Source organism: Miniopterus natalensis, chromosome X (assembly GCF_054644295.1).
Source record: "Miniopterus natalensis isolate mMinNat1 chromosome X, mMinNat1.hap1, whole genome shotgun sequence".
Classification (NCBI taxonomy): Eukaryota; Metazoa; Chordata; class Mammalia; order Chiroptera; family Miniopteridae; genus Miniopterus; species Miniopterus natalensis.
The window spans coordinates 23,543,294-23,563,880 of NC_142103.1; the positions used below are offsets into that span (position 1 = coordinate 23,543,294).

At 38.3% G+C, this 20,587-nt stretch overlaps 1 protein-coding gene across 1 annotated transcript in view; it reads left to right on the forward strand.

Moving 5' to 3' along the window:
- Positions 1 to 397: 397 nt before the first annotated feature.
- Positions 398 to 20,587, forward strand: part of GUCY2F (guanylate cyclase 2F, retinal) — an 81,132-nt gene continuing 60,942 nt past the window's right edge. Inside the window, 2 exon segments of the mRNA XM_016198670.2 lie at positions 398 to 1,139; positions 11,380 to 11,681. Coding sequence (XP_016054156.2) covers positions 398 to 1,139; positions 11,380 to 11,681 — 1,044 coding nt within the window.

A 20,587-nucleotide genomic window follows, 5' to 3' on the forward strand; every position in this document is an offset into this window, starting at 1 on the left:
CTGTGGGGTAGGTAGTTATTACTGAAGTTAAATCGACAGGACTTGGTGATGAATGTGGGGTCAGAAAAGAAAGAAGAGTCTCAGCTGACTCCCAGGTTTCTGACTGGAGAAAGTGGGTGAACTGTGGATGGAAATGCCTTCTACTGATATAAGGAGTACAGGAAGAACAAGAAAAGGAGGAGTTTTGGTTGGAGGGAGGGGAAAGAAACTTCTAGTTTGGGGACTGCTATTCCTTTGCCATTTTTTCATAACCAATATTTCCAGAAGCTTCAGGAATAATGTGAATAACACATCTTTCCCTCTAATTGACAGGCATTTGGAAACACCACTGTCCATCTCGGGAAAGCGCACTAAGCTTCCAGTATCCCTTTGTTAGCTTGCTGGTAGCAGGAAGGCTATGTTCTTGGGACCCTGGCCTTTCTCTCATCTTGTTCTCTGGTTTAAGGCTCCCAGAAGACAGCAAGGACACTACAACTTTGCATCCTTCAAGCTCCTGTAGTGTTTGTGCCTCCTGACCCTCACATGCCTCCCGCAGCAGGTGTGAGCACCTCCTTACAAGATAGGTGTAGTGGGCCCTTGGGCTTGGGATCAGTTGTTCTCCAAGGCCCTGACTGAGGTTGCTGCTCAATTAGCCACTGAACGGATCAACAGAGACCCGTCATTTAACCTGGGTTACTCTTTTAAATATGTGATTCCCAATGAAGACTGTGAGACTTTCAGGGCCCTCTCCACTTTCATTTCTCACCACCAGGTGGCCTCTGGATTTGTTGGACCTGCCAACCCTGGCTACTGCGAGGCAGCTGGGCTCCTTGGAAACAGCTGGGACAAAGTGATTTTCTCTTGGGCTTGTGTAAATTATGAATTAGACAATAAAAATAGTTACCCGACCTTTTCTCGGGCACTCCCTTCTCCCATCTGGGTGCTGGTAACTGTCATGGAATATTTGCAGTGGGCTCATGCTGGAGTAATTTCCTCAAATGAAGACATTTGGGTGCACACAGCCAATCAAGTTGCAAGTGCTCTTCGGAGCCGTGGCCTACCTGTAGGGGTCGTCCTGACCACAGGAAAAGACAGCCAAAGCATTTGGGAAGCTCTCCAGCAGATTCGCCTGGCGGACAACTCCTGGCTGAGGTTTAAACGTGGCTCAGAGAAAGATATTACAATTTCCAACACGTTTCCTATCCTCGCGCCCTAAGGTAGCAAATTACTCTTCAGTTCTTCATGCGTTTGCCTCCTTCCACTCCCACGCAGGCCCCAAGACTTCCTTCTTTAACAGAGCCTATTTTATTAACTGAATAAAGGTACAAAGAACTCTGCAGTTAAAGTGCCCTTAGGTGCCAATGACTGCTCTCAGCACCAGGTTGGGGAACAATAGCATCAAGAGCAACTGTATCCACATACCCTCTTTGCTCTTAGGACCCTGGAGGTTTCAGATTAGCCAGAGGCCTGTTCTTATTGCTCCATTTTTGTCTGTTCTAGTCACTGAAAGAAGATTTTCCTTTCACTCCCTTCTGGGTACGTTCCCTCATAGGTGACCAAGGCCCTTGTGTCATCACATCTCACTGTCTTATCTGGACTCTGAAATGCATGTCCCCCTTCTGTTCTCCACCCCCAAACGGGGGCTACTTTCTCTGCAGCACACGGATATGGAACACCATATCTGCCTGATAAATGAAAGCATGTTAAAATAAGACCGCCTGCATTTTAGTCTTTCCCCTTTCAAGAGAAATTTTATGTTCAAAGATACTATTTGCAGAGGCAATGGACAAATTGTGAAACACTTTGAACTGACCCACTGAAGCTGGTATTACCAAGGCAAGTTGGGTACATTTTGGGGAAGGGAGTCCTTCTTGATTCTTTTTTAAAAATATGTTTTTATTGATTTTAGAGAGAGAGGAGGGGAGAGGGATAGAAAGATAGAAACATTGATGACAGACATTGATTGGCTGCCTCCTGCACGCCCCCTACTGGGGAATCAAACCTGCAATCCGGGCATGTGCCCTGACCAGGAATCCAACCAAGGACCTCTTAGTTCATAGGTGGGTGCTTAACCACTGAGCAACAGCAGCTGGATCTTCCAGATCCTTTTATATCAAACCTTTTACTTACACTTATTGCAAACCTTCATGACACTTGGTGTTGATTTTTTATATTCTAATTTTTAAAATGTCCACTTTATCTTTATCTTATCCTAATTTTAAAAATCTCCACTTTATCTCTTTCTAGAAAGTGGCAGTAATTTGTGGGAACACTGCTCATTTCCTTATTGCAGCTACTCCACCACTTTGGGACAGATAGCTCAGACACTACTTTGTCAAACTGATTACTTCTAGGATTAGTCCTAGTCCTAGTCATTTCCTTAATATAACAATGGACTTGTTAGAGAATGGTCCAGCTAAAGCCTGGCCCATACCCAGAATCCCATTTTAGGTTTCAAGTGTCTCCAGTATTGAAACTTAATTATGATCATTATGGGGGGATGAGGACAAGAATTTTTAGTTACAGGAACTACAGTAGTCTGCTTTCAGCTGCACTCTACAAGATCCTATAATGTTAAGCAATCAGTGTGATTCTGATTACTTCATAACAGAGCTGATACCTTTAAAGCAGAGCTCAGAATTATTTTTAAAGCTATAAAAACCATTTCCAAAGAGATGTGATGCCAGAAACAGGCTAACATATTTAATAAAACTTTATAATATGTTACAAATCTTCATGAAGCCCAGTATCTCCTGCAAGTTTATATTTAATGAGTGTTTCATATCCAACCCATTCTAAATAGTATACTTTTTGAAATGACATTTTGACCTCTACCATGAAATGTTAAATAAATCCAGGTCCGGAAGCAATTTGGGCTGTCAGTGGACTGAGCGCTCACCACCCACATCTCCTTTGAGGTAGGGAAGGAGCAAAGGTACATATTATTGCCTTACCATGAGAGATTATTTCCTTAGGTCAGTGGTTCTCATTGTGGCTGCACACTGGAATTACCTGGACATCTTTTCAAAATGATTGATTCCAGAGTGCCACCTCCAGAGATTCTGATGGTCTGATAGTGGGGCCCCAGCAAAAGTATTTTACATAGCTTCACAGGTACTTGTAAAATGCAACCAGAGTCAAGAACTACTGCTTTAAGTTAATGAAAATGCAAATGAATATTCCTTACTTTAAGCTATTAGTCATTTTTATCTTATGATTTTGTTTAATCAGATTGTTTTCTTTGTAACAGTACGAATCAGCCCACTAAGGGAATGAAACTTTTTTTTTTTTAATGAGATTTTTATTTTTAGTATATGTTTATTGATTTCAGAGAGAGGAAGGGAGAGGGAGAGAGAAAGATAGAAACATCAATGATGAGAGAGTCATTGATCAAGCCCGCAATCCGGGCATGTGCCCTGACCGGGAATCGAACCCTGATCGCCTGGATCCTAGCTCAACGCTCAACCACTGAGCTACGCCAGGCCAGGCTAAGGGAATGAAAGTTTTAAGATTAGGGGGGGAAAGCCAGAGAGGAAGGTATGTGGTTATGGAGCAAAGAAAGACCCTGGGTAAAGAGGACAGCAACAGAAAGTGAAGTAGGGACACAGAAAGGGAGAGAAAAGGTAGTGAAGACAAAACAGTGCACTCTGGGACTTTGCCTCTGGTTTCTGACAAAACAGGCAGACTCAGATGAAGGATGCTGGGATCCCAGCAACGTGAGTCAGAATGTGGGCAGGTGGGTGCAGTGGGGGAGAGACAGGCAGGGAAAGTGAGCCATCCGTTAAGCTGTGCCCTGAGTATGACTTCTGGTAGATCAGTGTGCAAGTCTTCAAAAAAGTATTTGGTACTCACACTTGATATAGCCAGTTGTTGGTATCTGAGGGCATGCTAAGTAGTAGGTGGGTTGTGACAGCAGAAGTTGTGGAAGAGAAGAGTCTTAAAGTAAGATAGAACTGTCTTTTACTTTATTATCCATTGAGAGCAGTGCTCCAGCCACTGGGAGTATGAGAACTAGGATCCAGAGTTTAAAAAAAAAATAGACTGAGTCTTAGGACTTTAGCTCAGTGGCCTATGGTTCAGGGCACATCTCCAGTCCCATCAGAAAAAGGGAGATCTGGTGAAAAACTGAGCCAGAGGCCAATGAGTGTGGTTTGGGCCAACAGAGCAGTGAGGAAAGTTATAAAACACCAGATACAGCACAAACCAGATCAAATCTCTAGCTGATTTTCTAGCCCCTCTCAAACTGGTAGGACTTAGACTGCTAAAGTATTTCTAACTGTTATCTATCTTGACTGAAAAGGTAGTCAGCTTTTTTTAAAAATAGTTTTTAATTTTCCACAAACCATATATATTTTTTTTCTTCACCTGAAGATATGCTTTTTATTGATTGTAGAGAGAGAAAGGGGGAGAGAGAGAGACAGACAGAGAGAGAGACAGAGAGAGAGAGAGGGAGAGAGGGAGAGAGAGAAACATCCATTTGAGAAACATCGATCAGCTTCCTCCTGTATGTGGCCTGACCAGAATTGAACCTGCAACCTTTTTGGTGTACTGGACAATGTTCCAGCCAACTGATCCACACAGGCCAAGGCAAAAGGCACTAAACTTTTTGTGTGTCAGCTGAGAAGAGCTGGGGAAGGCAGGCCTTTCATATTCTGCTGGATATGAGGCTACTTCCCTGGCCTCTTTCCTATTCCACTAGATATGAGACTACTGCTTAACACTGGGTACCTCCAAGCAAACCTTCAGAGAAGGACCTTTTGTGACATAAAAAATACAGTGAAAAGGAACCCCTTCCTTTGGAGAGACTTGACAATATTTGGAAGTAATAGAAATAGTTGGAAGTTTGGTTTTGTCTCATCTGCTCACAATAACAGCGACTACAGCTTCATGTGGGGATAGTCGTGAGAAACAGTGGTGGGAGGAAGGAGAGAGAAAGCTAGTCTACTACTGGCTGGTATCCTATTAGGAAATAACCTTGGCACCTTATAAGAGTCAGAAGGACTGCCTTTCTACAAACTGCGTCTAAATTGTGCTGACACAATACCAAGACAATGATAAACCTTCATAGTAAAGATGATAACAATAATTACAATTGTGGGCCCTTGAGAGAGGAAACAACAGGGATGTTATTAGATGTTACTTTAGAGACAATGAAAGGAACCATAAAAACACTTTACATGTGAACAACTCTCTGCAGTTTACAAGGTATTTGCATATAGATAATCTCATTTAATCATCAGGATTAGGGAGGAGATAGGTATTTTCTTTCAAATTTTACAACAAGTGTGAGTCAGTCTCACATAACATATAAGTAGCTGTAGGCATTATTAACACCAAAGAATGGGGTAAATGAAGTCCTAGAGAAGTGGGGATCCAGCCTCTCCCAGATTATCAGCTCATTTAGTTTAAACTTCGGGGACAATAATCAAGTATCTTTGTTTCTGACTAAGTCAAATAGAGATATTAATCAAAGGCAAAGGCCTCAATTTACAGTCAGGGCTGCTGTGTGTGGTTATGCAGGTTGTGCCCTGCACAAGGGAATCTAACTGAGTAGGCATGAGGGCCAAAATTCAGTTCATTCTCTGCTTCTTTAACCATGAGCCCTGATGGAGGTTTTGATCCAATGGGACAAAAGAGCATCCATTCACCAGGCAGAGCACCTGTGAGATTGTAATTACCCTGAATAGGTTCTTTTGCTAATTCTCACAAAGGCTAGCTGGAGGCCCCATTAAAAAAGCTCTTCAGAAAACTTTTCAAATGGCTATTTCAAGCCCTCCTCCCTTCTCCTCAATTTTTTGCCTATCAATGCTTGACTGATTGTGAAATCCTTTCAATTTGGGCTTGCCAAGTTGTTGAACCATTTGGGGACTCCTTTAAGTCCTAAATGGGGAAATTTTCATGACAATATGACCATTAGTAAATAGGGCACAATCAAAATGGTCTTATTTTATTCTTCCAAAAATTAGTATCTTATTGCCTCTTCCTATCTATTGAAAATTATTCTGCATAAAAAATAATAATAACAACAAAGATAATAGCTAATATTCATTGAGAGTTTATTATGTGCTAGTCATTTGCAAGGGCTTTGTATGGACCATTTCATTCAACTCTTGCAACATCCTTATAAAGTAAGGCTGATAATTATTTAATGCACTTTATGGAAGAGAATTCTGAGGCTGAGAGGTTAAGTAACTTGCCCAATGTCACACACCTAGTGAATGAGAAAGTCAAGATATATACTCAGGTTAGTCTAACGCAGTGACTCTCAAACTTAGATATGTAACAAAATCCCCTGCAGGGCTTGGTAAAACACAGATTGCTGGATTTTTCCTCCATAGTTTCTGATTCAGGAGGGCTAGGGTAGAGCCCCAGAATTTGCATTTCTAAACAGTTCACAGTGATGCTGCTGCTGCTGGTCCAGGGTCCACACTTTGAAAACCACTGGCTTAATGAAAGACTTATGCTCTACTGCCTCCTGTCCACTTGAGGTATGCCCCTACACCATACTCATTTGAGATCTTGTGTTCTGTATATGGTATATAAATCAGCCCTTCCATTTTTCTTCCTTAATTTCTAGATCCATTTATGAAATTTTAAAAAGTGCTTCAGGGTACCAAGCCCTGTTTTCCTAACAGTAATAACAATAATAATACTGATAAAGCTTTTGGCCAAGAGCCTTAGTCCGGATAGGGAATTGGTATAAGATTTGATATAGATAAATGTAAATGAATTAAATGTAGAAGGAAAACTTACTCTCATAAGTAGGACCACTATCAGTAATGATACAATTATTGAAGACCTAGCACAAGAGAAAATCTCTAAACATCTAGGTCTCCTGCATTTAAGAAGCCTTATTTGTATATATAGCAGTTTAGGAAAGTTGAAGAAAACATATCTTGCAAGGTGTGGAGAAATATTAAAAACTTATCTCAAGCTGGGCAGCACTGTGAAGGCAATAAATGCACTTGCATTACCAGTTATATTAGGTATGAAAAAAACATGATCTGATGCACCTGGAATGGCCATTGACTGTAATATGTCTGACATCATTCTGAGCTTCTTGGACCAGTTACTCATTAGTGGCACCTAAGTGGTCTCAGGACTTAAAGTGAAATATGTGGGATGTCTTCAGCCAATAGAAACAGCCACACATTGCCTAATGCAATGTTCTTACAGTATGCTTTGAGCACCTCCTGTACTGAATCACTTGGGAGAGGTGTGTGCTGGGAAACATGCAGATTCTAGACGGTCCTACCCTCTTTTTATATATCCATATTATAGACTGGGTGGGGGAAAACTGAGAGGAAGAGGATATGAATCTACTTCTTTGACAGTATATCCAGATGGGGCAAGTCCTGGAGAAGTGTGAGACTTGTGGTAAATCACACTGCATGCCTCCTCTTCCCCTGACCTGCCTCCCCTCCCCTCTCTCTCAACACTTGTTAAAATAAAATAGGTTAAAATATATGTTAGTGGTAGGAAATGTCAAAAAATGGTTAAAATGAAGAGCAAGGGCAATATAATGGGGGTTTCTGTGGGTTCAGAGCAATATTATAGGCTCACAACATGAATATGACTCTTAAGGGCTTCTTCAGCAAATGCTAGCAAAACCATTTCCATCTCTCTAGGTGGGTCCAGTTTCCCCCACTAAGGACTACATAACCAGTAATCTGAGAGAAATTTTAAAAAGTGAACTTTGACTTCTGAGAAACATAGTCCCTCTGTCTCAAGGAAATATTGGATGGAGTATTTCAATATAGGAAGAGAAGTAAGAGTTAATTGACTTGGTGATTGGTTTTTCCTAGAGTTTCAAGGTATTTTCTGATGCTAGTGTTGAGGGTGAAAGAGAGGGTCCTGGATAGCCTGCCATAGTGGGTACCACAGTATAAAGATATACATCTGCTAGGCAGCTTGAGTGGGGCTCAGGTAACTTAGAGAAAGTGCTAATATTATATCTTGGTGAGATGGGATTTCAGGAGAATATATCTCCTAGTCTTTGGTTATGGAGTGGCTTGACTGTTAATAATCAGAATGGAAACTTACAAATTGGTATTATTCAACGATTACCTGCTGACCCAAGCCTTGTCTAGGATTTAACATTTCTGTCCACTAATCTTTTCCTGACAACAACTTACAAGTAAAATCCCATTTTAATGAATGTAATTTTGAGATAATAAAACTATTTAGTAAAATTATCATGTAGACCAGATGTATCCACAAATCCTTGTTTATGAAGTACTCAATCTATTAAATTAAGATGCTGTTGTTTAAATTCAGTATTTAAGCTTTTTACTTTAATTATGTTCAATAGCAGGGTCTTGCCATGCAAAAAATAGAGAAGCCTGTGATCATTCCCTCTCGAGGCTTCCATTTCTTTTTTTTCTTTTTTTTTTTTTTTTTTTTGAGGCTTCCATTTCTTTATCTATAAAATAATAGGGTGGGAGAGGAGCTAGATGGTCTCAAAGGGTCTCTCCAATTATAAAACTTCTGACTTTTTGTTTGAACTGTCCTCAGTGTAGGCCAATGAAGTGAAAATTAAAAGGAGAGATTCAGATTGAGGATAAAATCTTGAGCATATTTAATGATACTAAATATTAAAAACAGCCATGGTAGTATCTACCTGCCCAGCAAACGTCTCTTCAAATTGTTGCTCCATACTAACAACTCAAATATGCCCATGTCTTTTAAGAAACCAACAAAAGACACCCAAGTGTACAACCTCTCTTTCTGAAATTTTTAAACATTCATCTAAACAACATTTATCCTGTGCATGATATGTACCGAGATAATATGTACAGGATAGGTAACACAGTCACAAGAGCTCACGGTTTCATAGTGGAGGCTGACAAAAATAAATAGGGACAAAACATCTTATTTATATGTGCCATAACAGAAGTCAGTTCAGAGTACAATGAGGCTCTAAACCAGTGTCACAAGTCAATGCCCTGAAAAAAAGTCTATAAAATGAAGATTTGTGTGCAGGAAGCTTATTGGGGAAATGCTTTCAAGGACATTACCTGTGAGGGAGAGAAGGCGATAGAACTGGGCAAAAAGAAAAAAATGGACCAGTCATACAGTTGCAACAAAGGCCTTAGCTAATTCCAACAGGAGCTCTCAAACTGGGGTGGCCCTTCAGAGTTATCCAGAATTGAGGAAAGGATTCTTGGCCTTTATATCTTCATGTTGACTAGTCATTGGGTACAGGCTGATGCAGAAAAAGGGGTGCAGTGTAATAATAATTGTTTAACAGTCAGCTCTTCCGGGGGTGGGGGTGGAGGAGGAAGCCCTGGTTTTTAGCATTTGCTTATTTTAATGCTATAATCACTGCCACCATGCCTAATTTCATTTTATAAATATGGCATTAACTTGCTCACAAAATCCCTGAAAATTCAACCATAAGTTCTTGTGAACCAACACAAGTTTACTCTAGCATACTAATGATGGGATGTGACCTTGGAAAATGTGACTTTCTTTGGCTGAGGACAATTCCCAGAGAGGCATCAGCAATCATCTCCTAACACCCCCAGCAGTCAGTAGGATGAATTCCATCTGGGTGGCACACCACAGCACCCACTACATGTACTATATATTAAAATTATTTGATGTATTTCAACCAACACAAAGCACTTAGTTCTATTTAGCATTTACCATCCAGTGAAGTGATTTTAATATTTCTTTAATTAAGTTAAATGGAATTCTATCTCTATTGGGTAATGTTGGTGGAATCATCTAATTTCTGTTTTTGTAGAAGAAAGTTGCCAATACTGACATATTTGCCAAGGATACTGTTGGACGAACTGACCAACTAACTGAAGCACTTGACTTAACTCATTTTTTTCCCATCAATGGACGTGTTACTGAACTAATTTGACCAAACTGATTCATGTTTAATAGTGCAGATAAGTGTAGGGAGTCGTAGGCCTTTGGTTTTAGTTTCTCTTTCTAAATCCAACCTTTGCTTTATCAAACCTCTTTGGCACTCCATTTTCTCATTATACAATATGTGATTATGCACAAAGGAGGCTGAATCCCTTGTGTGGCTCAGGAACTGGCTCCAAGGATATCCCCAGAGTATTTGAAGGAAGATTTGAGCATCATAATACATGTAGAACCTCTTAGGGTAATTATATTGAAGGAGCAATGGTCATTTGGAAACTCAAGTTATGGTTTATGTGGGTGTGGTGTATTTAAATCAACTTCATAACTTGCTAGTTATGCCTTAAAAAATGAAGGGTACTAGCTTTAGCTCAAAAGGGAAACTTTCTAGGGGTATTTAACAAGTGCAAAGAAGTTTTTTGAAAATAGGTGAAGCAATGTGTAAACTAGTCATTGAAATTAGTTAATTTAGTCACTTCCTGGGATTAAAGGCTCCCATTTAAGCATATATAATTAATATTTACCAGTGGCAATAGGACCTTTTCCTTTCTTCAAGGAGTTCAGAATACTTTCCAGGCATTATCTAATTAAACTATTCAATGTACCTGTGAAACGCATTGGAATCTACATTTTAAAAGTGTGGGCACTGATGCACAGTGGACTTACACTAAACTCATTTAGCATGCCAAGGGCAAAATTGGATATGACTTTCAATCTCATGATCTAGTTGTCATTCTTCAACCCGTTGCTTCCTCTAATCCACTATATTTTAGCATAGCCTTGCTAAACAACATAGTTTCACAAGTCTAGGAAGAATGAAATTTAATGCAAAGTAATTCCAATTATAGGGAAGTTATATTTTTAAAAGTTAGTAGCATTTATAGGTGAGTGTAAGTTAGTGCCATTCATTGTCTATAATGTCCTTGGTAAGGGTGGGAATAGTTGGTTAAAATCTATTAGAATGTATTTAGGAGTTTGGCAATAAAAAATGACAATGGCTATTGGAATATCTCCCATCCTCTCCTTTTAGACTTCTTATCTTCGGTATAATAATAACTACTATTTATCGAGTGGTATGTGCTAACCCATTATATGAATTGCTCCTTCAGTCACCCCATGAAGCACATATTTATTATCTTTATTTTGGGAATGAGACAGATAGAGGTTAATAATTTACCTAATGGTGTACAACTAATAATTGATGACACTAGGATATAAACCTAGGTCTTTCAACCCTAAAGCCTCTTCATTATGCTGCCTCCTCTTATATTTTTTGTTGTTCCTGTCAACTTTAGGTTCTGCGGCTGTAGATATATCTGTCTTGTCCCTGTGCTTAATCCACAGTCCCTGAACATACCTCAGCCTCAGATCTGGGCTTCTAATCTTGCTCATCTTGCAGGCATAAGATAGAAATTATTTACAAATTGGTTATAACACATTTATTTACTTCTATCAATCTGTAGTTTTGGGTACTATACTTACTAACATATTGTTGCCACAACCTTTTTGCTTTGTTGGTTTCAGTAATCATCATGTGTATGCATTCGGCCTTGATTGGGGGAGAGACTCGGACACATCTCTTGGAATGGGCTCATGATCTGAAAATGACTGATGGAACCTATGTCTTTGTTCCCTATGATGCCCTGCTCTACAGTGTACCTTATAAGCATATCCCTTACCAGGTCCTGAAGAACAACCCCAAACTCTGGGAAGCCTATGATGCTGTGTTGATCATTACAGTGGAGACCCAAGAAAAGACCTTCTATCAAGCCTATACAGAGGCAAGAGCTAGAGGTGGAATTCCTGAGAAATTGTAGTCAGATCAAGTAAATACAAATTCACAAGTTATGAGCAAGAACCTCAAAAATAATGAAGGTAAATATTTTTCCAATGAAGAGCTTCTATTCCATAGGCAATCACACACAAATGAAAATCACCTTTTGTTTGCAGAAAACTTTTATAAAACAAAAACATATTGTTGAAGATTTTTTTTTCACCTTCAAGCAACCCACAATGACAGCATACAGCCATGAAGAATAAATAAAATATATTTAAGAATAGGACAACAAAACTGTGATATATACTAGTGCTGTTCAAAGGGGCCTAGTAAAAAGAAGTATTGTTTCTCACCCAAGTTCTGAACCAATTCAACAATAAGACAAGAGAGCTGGTATATAAGAAGATATTACCTTTATTATTGATAAAGCTTGTATTAGAGAGTGTGGCTTCTGTCTGTAGACATTTGAGCTTCCCACTAATGAATCTGAGGATTAATCAGACTTCCCCATCTAGTCACCAGTATTACTGGACCACCATATTCCTGCCCCATGATGTCATGCCTTTTGTAAAATGTACAGCCTGGAGGAGCATAGTAGAGTGTGTGTTCCCTATTGGTAGCTCACTCACAAGACAAAGATGTTAGGAGGGGCTGGGCTACACATGCTTAGTTCTCTTTCCAAACTAACCAATCCAAGTAAGTCACTTCTCCTTTGTGGAAAAAAATAAGTAAGGGAGAGAAGAGAGGTCAGGTGTTTTTTTGCTAATAGAGCTACCCGTATATGAAAGAAATCATGTGAAAGAATTCCTACCTTCTAATATATAAGAAATAATATTTATATATGTATAGATGAATGTATGTATAAACATATTTCAAATTCAAATAGTAGCCACTTAAGGGCAGAGAAAGGAAAAGAAGTGGGGAGGGGAAAACAGAAAAAACAATGAAGAGTAAGGACAAAAGCAAAGAGGAAAAATGCAAAAACGATGAAGAATGTGACGAAGGCCAAAGATGCCAGTTAAATTTGAAAAAATACAGAGGGTTTTTTTTATAGGTCAGAGGCCAGATGTAGAAGGCAGTAATTTTTGGAACTATTTAGAGAGACACATAAAGAAGTTTTAAATGTTCTAACATTTGCTAACCTGCTGTATTAATTATAATGCTTCTGGTTGCAAGTAACAGACACCTCAACACAAAATGATCCAAGTAATTTTCTTTTTCAAAATTTATCCTAGCTAATTTGGCTCAGTGGTTAGAGTGTCAGCCTGTGGACTGAAGGGTCCCGAGTTTGATTCCAGCCAAGGCCATGTACTTTGGTTGCAGACATGACCCCTGGCCCTGGTCAGGGCATGTGCGGGAGACAATCAATCAATGTGTCTCTCTCACATTGATTTTTTTTTTTTTCTCTCTCTCTGTCTCCTACTCTCTCTGAAAAGCAATGGAAAAAATATCATAGGGTGAGGATTAAAAAAAATTTTTTTGAAGCTATGGGAGCTCCAGTGTCAGTTATTCGGCTCAATGATGTTGTCAATGAACCCGTTTCTTTTAATCTTTCCACTTTACAAGTCATAGCATGCTAGCTTGACCTTATGATCTGGTTGTTCTCATGTTCACAAGATAGCTGCCATAGTTCCAGACATGACATACAGCTAGACCTGCCTACAGACAAAAGTTGGGAATGCCCCTCTCATAGAAGCTCTTCAAGCAAACTTCTCCCCACATGTTCTTGGTCACAATCATGTCCCATACCCATACTTAAACCAATAATTTAGAAATAAGAATGAAACCACCATAACTGACCCTATGGCTGTTGAAAACCTGTGAACAAAATTAGGATTTTGTTAGTAAGGGAGAAGGTTGTCAGCTAGGTAGCTGATTGTCTCTAACACTCACATTTTCTATAATATTCTCCTTTTTATCTACTCTTTATTTCTTTATCCTGTGGACTGTTTCTCTCTCTGAATAAGTGATTCAGATGACACTTAGGTTTACTTATCTCTTTCTCTCCTGAGTATTGATAGCAAAGATTTTGCGATTCATGTTCTAATGAAAAAAGTGACTAGCAGAGATATTAACAATGCTGGACACAAATATTTAACTGAAAACAATCAATTTGGTTAAGAATTGCAAGGATCCCTCAAATTTCTAAGGATGATTGTTCAAAACAGTTGTTTGGTGTCCTTATAAGCAAGCCACAAGATAGCGAATTTTTGTACTTTTAGCCAATGATATGGCATCACATAGATACAGACTAGGTCATTTTTGTACTTTATTTTATTAATTTATCTTTATTACTGAAAGTATTACAGATGTCCCCCTTTTCCCCTCTTTGACCCCCTCAGCCCCGCATCTGCCCCCCCAAGCCTTCACCACACCATTGTCTGTGTCCATGGGTTATGCATATATGCATATAAATTCCCTGGTTAATCTCTCCCCACCCACCCCACCTCCCCACCTTCCCTCTGAGATTTGTCTTTGTATTTTAATCACTGAATGTAGGGAAGGAGGAGTGTGTGTGTGTGTGTGTGTGTGTTGTACATATATATGAGCAGATATTGTGATGCAAAAAACTCATACTTTCTCTTAATATTTGATCCAATCTCTTGGAGCTTGCGGAAAAGGTAATTAAGACCAAAAAAAAAAAAAAAGAAAAATGCCATTAGCTTGGTTGCTAGGCAGCCTGTACTCAGCTTTAGACAAGGAAATAGAGCTAAAAAAAAGACTCCAAAGCTTATAAAAAAACTTGTTTAGATGCAGTTCCACCTCCGCTTTGCAGGTGCCTAAGCGTTACCTTCATAACCAAAGAATGATAAAGAGTGAGACAATTATATTCTCATTTGTGATAAACAAAGATTCCCCACCCCCATTCCTAAATTATGTTGCTCAAAGGTATTTTTGAAGGCGGCTGGTACAGCAGAGAGAGCATATGATAAGGAGTTAGATAAATTTGGGTAAACTCAGCTCTCATTCTTACCAGTAGTGATTCTTGGGCAAGTTACTTAGACTTTTTTTCAACTACAGTTGACATTTAGTATTATTTTTTATTAGTTTCAGGTGTATGAATAATGGTTAAATTACCTAAATGTTTTTGAGTCTCTGTTTTCCCATCTGTAAAATGGATTAGTGATCTATATCTTCTAGGATTACTGTGGAGATTAAACAAAGTAACATGTGTAAAGTGCCTAGCAGAGTGCCTAGCTCACAGCTACCTTCCTTTCCATTTTTTCCCCTTGGGGCCAGAGTGATCTTATTGATTGATGGTGACTTGCCAGTTGCGTGCAAATTGTTGGAGCCAATCCACAAAAGCCAAGTGTATGCAACATACAACTGACAAAAATCTTGTGGTAGGTACTGAAAACATTGAGGGGAACACTTTGTAAAATATATGATTGTCTAACCACTATGATATACACCTGAAACTAATAAAAATAATATTCAATGTAAACTGTAATTGAAAAAAAACAAAAAAAAACAAACAAAAAGCCAATTGTGTGCATCTTTTCTGAACTCAGTGTTAGTGGCATCATTATGGTAGCTTGAAATCAGGCATTGAGAATATTTACACCACAGAAATTGGTAAATGTTACAAGAATTTTTTTCCTTCTCATGGAGATGTTAAGCATTTACTAGCACATCACTTGTTCCTACTCTTATGGGGCTTAAGCTCTAGTGAGAGAGACAGGTAGTAAATGATTAAACAGATGTATGAAAAATGTAGATATATTTTTGCTTTGCCCAATAACTTACAGCACAATTTAAATGTCTATACAAAGGCTATATTGCCTATAGCAATGGTTTGAAAGCTATTTCTTTTATCCCCCTGTTTCTTTAAAAAGTAAAACAAACAACTATAAAAGTGATAAATGAATATAATTGTGAAAGTCAAGCAATGCTAAAAGGTTTGTATCACCAACAAAGCAGTTCCTAGGTCTTCCTCCACTTTTCATCAGAAGTAACACTTTCATGTCTTTTAAGTCTTTATTCTGGTATTTACTCCTATGTTTCTAAGTAGCATGCTGCTACTGGTCTCTTGATTTATCAATTTTGGACATTATTCATTGATTTCCTTTTATGGTTGAGAATTGTTATTTCATATACTTCCTTATCTTTCTTCAAACCCTCAATATAGTTATGTCACAATCTTTATATTTAGTATTTTTAATATTATACCTATATAAATATAATTCATAGCTGATCCACGTGGTATATTATGGTAATAATTCATTTTACATATAATTTTTATTTTTACTGGAGTTCATAATTGCTGTATTTTTAAATTTGTTTACCGTAATTTAAATTTCTAAATCTTTCCATACTGCCTGATAAAGCTACAGAATCCTCTCAAAACAATTTTATACATGATAAAACCTGTTAAATCCCTTATCAATTTCATTTGCTTTTCCTGAGACTCTCTGTCCTCTTCCTATTCCAATCTAAACTTTTTGCTACTTAAGTCTTCTGCACAACTATTGTGCTAAGAGCTCACTTTTCATGTTCCTGGAAATTTCTTTCCCCTTTCTTATGCGTTGGCACCACCAGTTCATGAATCTTAGGACTCCCATTTTCTTAGTTTACTCGTTCAGTGGAGCACATCCTCTAGTAGCTTCTAAGAAAGGTATATAGGAGGTAAAGTTCTGAGATTTTGCATGTCTGAAAGTCATTATTCTATCTTTACTATTGATTGATTATTTCAGTATATAAATCTAGGTTAAAAATCATTTTCCCTCAGCATTTTGAAGACATGGCACATTGTCTTCTAGTTTCCACTGTTGGTGTTGAATAATCCAAAGTCATTCTTATTCCTGATCTTGTGATGCAACCTGTTTTCACTCTTCCTTATTTCTCTCAGAAGCTTTAAGATTATCTTTTTATTCTTAATATTATGAAATTTCACGATGATGTCTGATATGTATTATGCTGTACATTTGGTGAGGCCTTTCAATCTAGAAGCTCATTCTTCATAGCAAATTTTCTTGTTATTTATTTGATAATTTCCTTAACATCATTGTCTTTGTTATCTCTGGAAATACTCTAAGTTGGATATAAGATTGCTTTGGTTGATCTTCTTTTGTCTTATTTCTCTTGTATTATCTATGTCTTTGTTTTTAGTTTTTCTTTCTGGAAGAATTCCTCAATATTTTGTTCTAACTCTTTTACTGATTTAAAAACAAAATTGGCTATCATAGTTTTAATTCCCAAGAGTCAAACCATATTGTTTGATTATTCTATTTTAATAACATACTGCCTTTGTTTCATGAGTATAGTATTTTCTCTTATTTCTCTGAAGATGAACATTACAGTTCCTTTGCAGTTTTCTTCTGCCCTCTGTTTTTCTCAGTTCTTAATTTTTCATGCCCTTTTGTTTTGGTGTTTCTATTTCATGTTAGGAGCTTTCCTTAAATGTCTGGTGATTCTGCCTGTCTGTTCACATTTAACAGTTAAGCTCTAAAAGGAAGATATGAGGGTATATGTGCATGGTGGGTATGTTGACCAGTGGGTTTCAGTATAGGGCAACTGGATAACCAGATTTTTTTCTTTTTTTGCCAGTATCTATAGGTCTTGCCTCTTGGACTAGTCACTTTCTTCAGAGAAGAATGCTGCAGTCTCCTTCCTGGAAATCATAATCCTGGATGTCAGTATTCTAGGAGCCACGCTGGGGGAAGGAGACTGGGACTCTTCACTATTAAGTATGAAGACTTTAACTTCATGACTCTTCTGTGGCCCACCTAACTCCCACTTTCCTTTGGGTCAAGTGTCCCAGATCTGGAGCTGCTCTGAATTAATTTAACTTCTTTTCCACGGAGACCTGACTGTCCTTAGTAGAAGTGGGAATGGCAGATGTCTAACTGCTCTTTACATAGACACTCAAACAGCTCTCCCTCTTTTAGAGCTCTGACTCACAACTTCCATAGTAATTGGTCCCTCTAATTCCTAAGCTTTTCCGGGATTCTCAGGGGGCAAATCTGCTTGCTGCTTACCAATATTCACCTCTTCAAGTACTTAGGTTTAATCGCTCTCCACTCTGCTAAATTAGTTGCCACTCCTGTAGCAGCTTTTCATCTTCATTTTCTGTGGTTTAGGGTTACAGGCGACTGCTAACGCCATTAGATATGGAGGTTTAATGGTTTTGTTCCTTGTTCCCTTTGTTGTTTGGGAGTGATGTTTAAGAGGAGAAAGGCAGTGAAGAAAAAAAATTTTGATTTCACTATCTTTAATTAAGAAAAAAAGAAGTTACGAAAGGGTGTATATGATATTTTTATTGATGAGTTTACCACAATCCATTAATTAATTAAGCAAGTATTTATTAAGCTCAGATACAACATGGTAGTTAAAAGCATGGGTTTTGAAGGCAGACTGATGTAAATTTACTTAAGGTCTATGTCTTTTTATTTTTTAATTGAGAATAATAATAGTAACTACCTCATAGAGTTGTGAGGATTGAATAAGTTTAACACACATAAAGAGCTTGCCTGGCACCTAAAGCTCCTCAATAAATGTTAATTATTATTGCTATTAATTTTTTTACTTTTATTATTACTATGGGCTAGTCACTATGCAGGTAATATAATGAAGAACAGAATAGAAACAAGCTCTTTCCCTAATGAAAGTGAACAGTTTTACTATTTTAGGGTGCTAAGACACTGGGTATAAAACGGACTTTGTTACCTATTGGTCACAAATTCAAGACTGGAACAAGAGATTTGAAGATTGAAATTCCAGGATGATATTACTAGAGCCCTGTGCTCCTCTTCTGAAATGCAAATAATAGCTTTCATGTTTTCAGTGCTTACTCTACACGATTATGCTTTACATAAAAGATCCCATTAAGCCTAGAAATTAGGTACTAATACCTCCATTTTATGGACAGTGACACTGAGGCTCAAGGTAACTTGCCCAAGGCATACAGCTTGCAAATGGCAAAGATTCCAAACCAAGTCTGCTACTAAAACCTGACCATTTTACAACACATTAGCCTTTTAAAAAAATTATACTGTGTCCCATGTCTAGTGCTTTACTCAAAGTAACATTACTAAATGACTAATACTTTAATTGGAATGGGTTTATTGCATTGTTTTCTGCGGATATAAGAAGTGATAGGGATTTATGAGGACCCATAAAAAGAGAACAATAAATCAGAATGAAGAGACTAAGGGAGTGGGACACCAGTGACAAATTTCCTAATTTGGTCTCAGGATGATTGAGCAAGTATTGTCATTTTGTACCTTTATATTTTGGCACAGAATAGACTTCTGAAATAAGGTTTTAGTGTCTGCATTCTTTTCTTTTATTGTATTCCTTTGTCTTCAATGAAATTCCATTGGCTACAAATGCATATTGCTGGAACACAAATTTTGGATGTTTTTTCCAAATGTGGTCTTATTTGGCTAAGCAAAAAAAGTATTCTGTATGTCTCAGCAAGCCCGGAGGACCTTAAGCTCCTAGCACCTATTGTTTTCCATTACCTTAAATATGGGTGCCTGGGATGCTAGGTTGAAGGGAATGTGGTTACAACTGGAGCATTCCAGGATGGGACCCACCACACATGTTGTCAGAAAAGATTGCCTGCAGCTCACAGTGGCTACAACTGTCTTTTTACCTCATTGTTTATATAAAATAAGGGCATTGTATTCATGAGTATCATATCAAACAGATTGGGCTATTAGCCATCTCTTGACTAAGTCCAAGGATTGAGATCATATATTACTTGGGGGTACCACCTTTAATAACAGAAATTCAATAACCCTTTGGTTTCATGATCTCTGCATGTACCTAGCTTTTTGTTCAAAAGTGATGTTATCATTTTGTCCTTCAGGTGATGTTTTCTAAGCCAGGTTTAATGCATGTCACCAAGAGCAAAAATTTTTGGAAGCCATTTTTATGTTTTTCAAACACAATAAATCTGAGCTGATGATAGTCAACTTAATAACACCATGAACCATTATAGTGAAAAAATTCAAATATCACTGCTCTTGATTGAGACTGTGTTCTCTCAGATATAAGCTCCAAAAAGCCTAGAGTAGGATGAGCTAAAGTCAATGAATAACAAGTATAAGTTTTAATTATCATTTACTTATTCAAAATTCGTTCATTTATTCAGGTTCAGGTCCATAAACAGATAAGTAAGTCATCAGTGGTTTCCCAGTTCTGGGCTGTGATGTCAACAAGGTCATCAGAAGTTCCTGACAGTTCTGTCTTTCTTCTTTGGAGCTGTTGTCAGAAGCCAGCGCAGAGGGCTGTGGAGAGTGTTCTTTTCCCCCTGTCCAACTTTCTACCTCTTCTTTTTCTCATTATTTGCAGCAGCTACAACTAGAGAACTTTTGTGACCAATGCTAACAGAGTGTGCTTTTTATTTATGGGAAGGAGAAATTCCCATTGCTGAAGGGCACAATGGGTGAAACAGGAACACTAAACCAGCTGGAAGACAAATCTAAGCCCCTTGTAGTAAGAGTGGGCCATTGTGACAGCCACTCTTTTGCAACTGAATGCTGTTGCTACAGCTATGCTTTTCACTTTAGTTTCAAGGCCCTCTACCATACTTTTGTGGCTGTGCATGTATGGACGTGTGCACGTGTGTGTGTGTGTGAGAGACAGAGTGTGTGTGTGTGGTATTTGGTGGAGGCTAGAGAATGCTGAAGAACAAGGTTCAGGTCTCAGCAGTCTTGACGAGTTGCTGTCAGTCAGCTCTAATGGGTCAATCTGAGAGCACAAAGGGCAATGTAGCCTGGCCAGCTGAAAACCCTTTTGGATGGGTCAACTCAGAGGTGAGGGTATTGTTTTTAAGGGTTTAAATCTTTGCTTTTGGCTATGAGTAGAGGTAATCTCTTTCCAAGAAAGCTCTGTGCCTTTTAAAACAGAACACTAGCATTCTCCCTGCTTTCAGGGGCTTATTGCCCTGTGGTTTTCTACTCATTTGTTTTACTAGTATTGATTTTATACTCCACCTTCCAGCCTTCA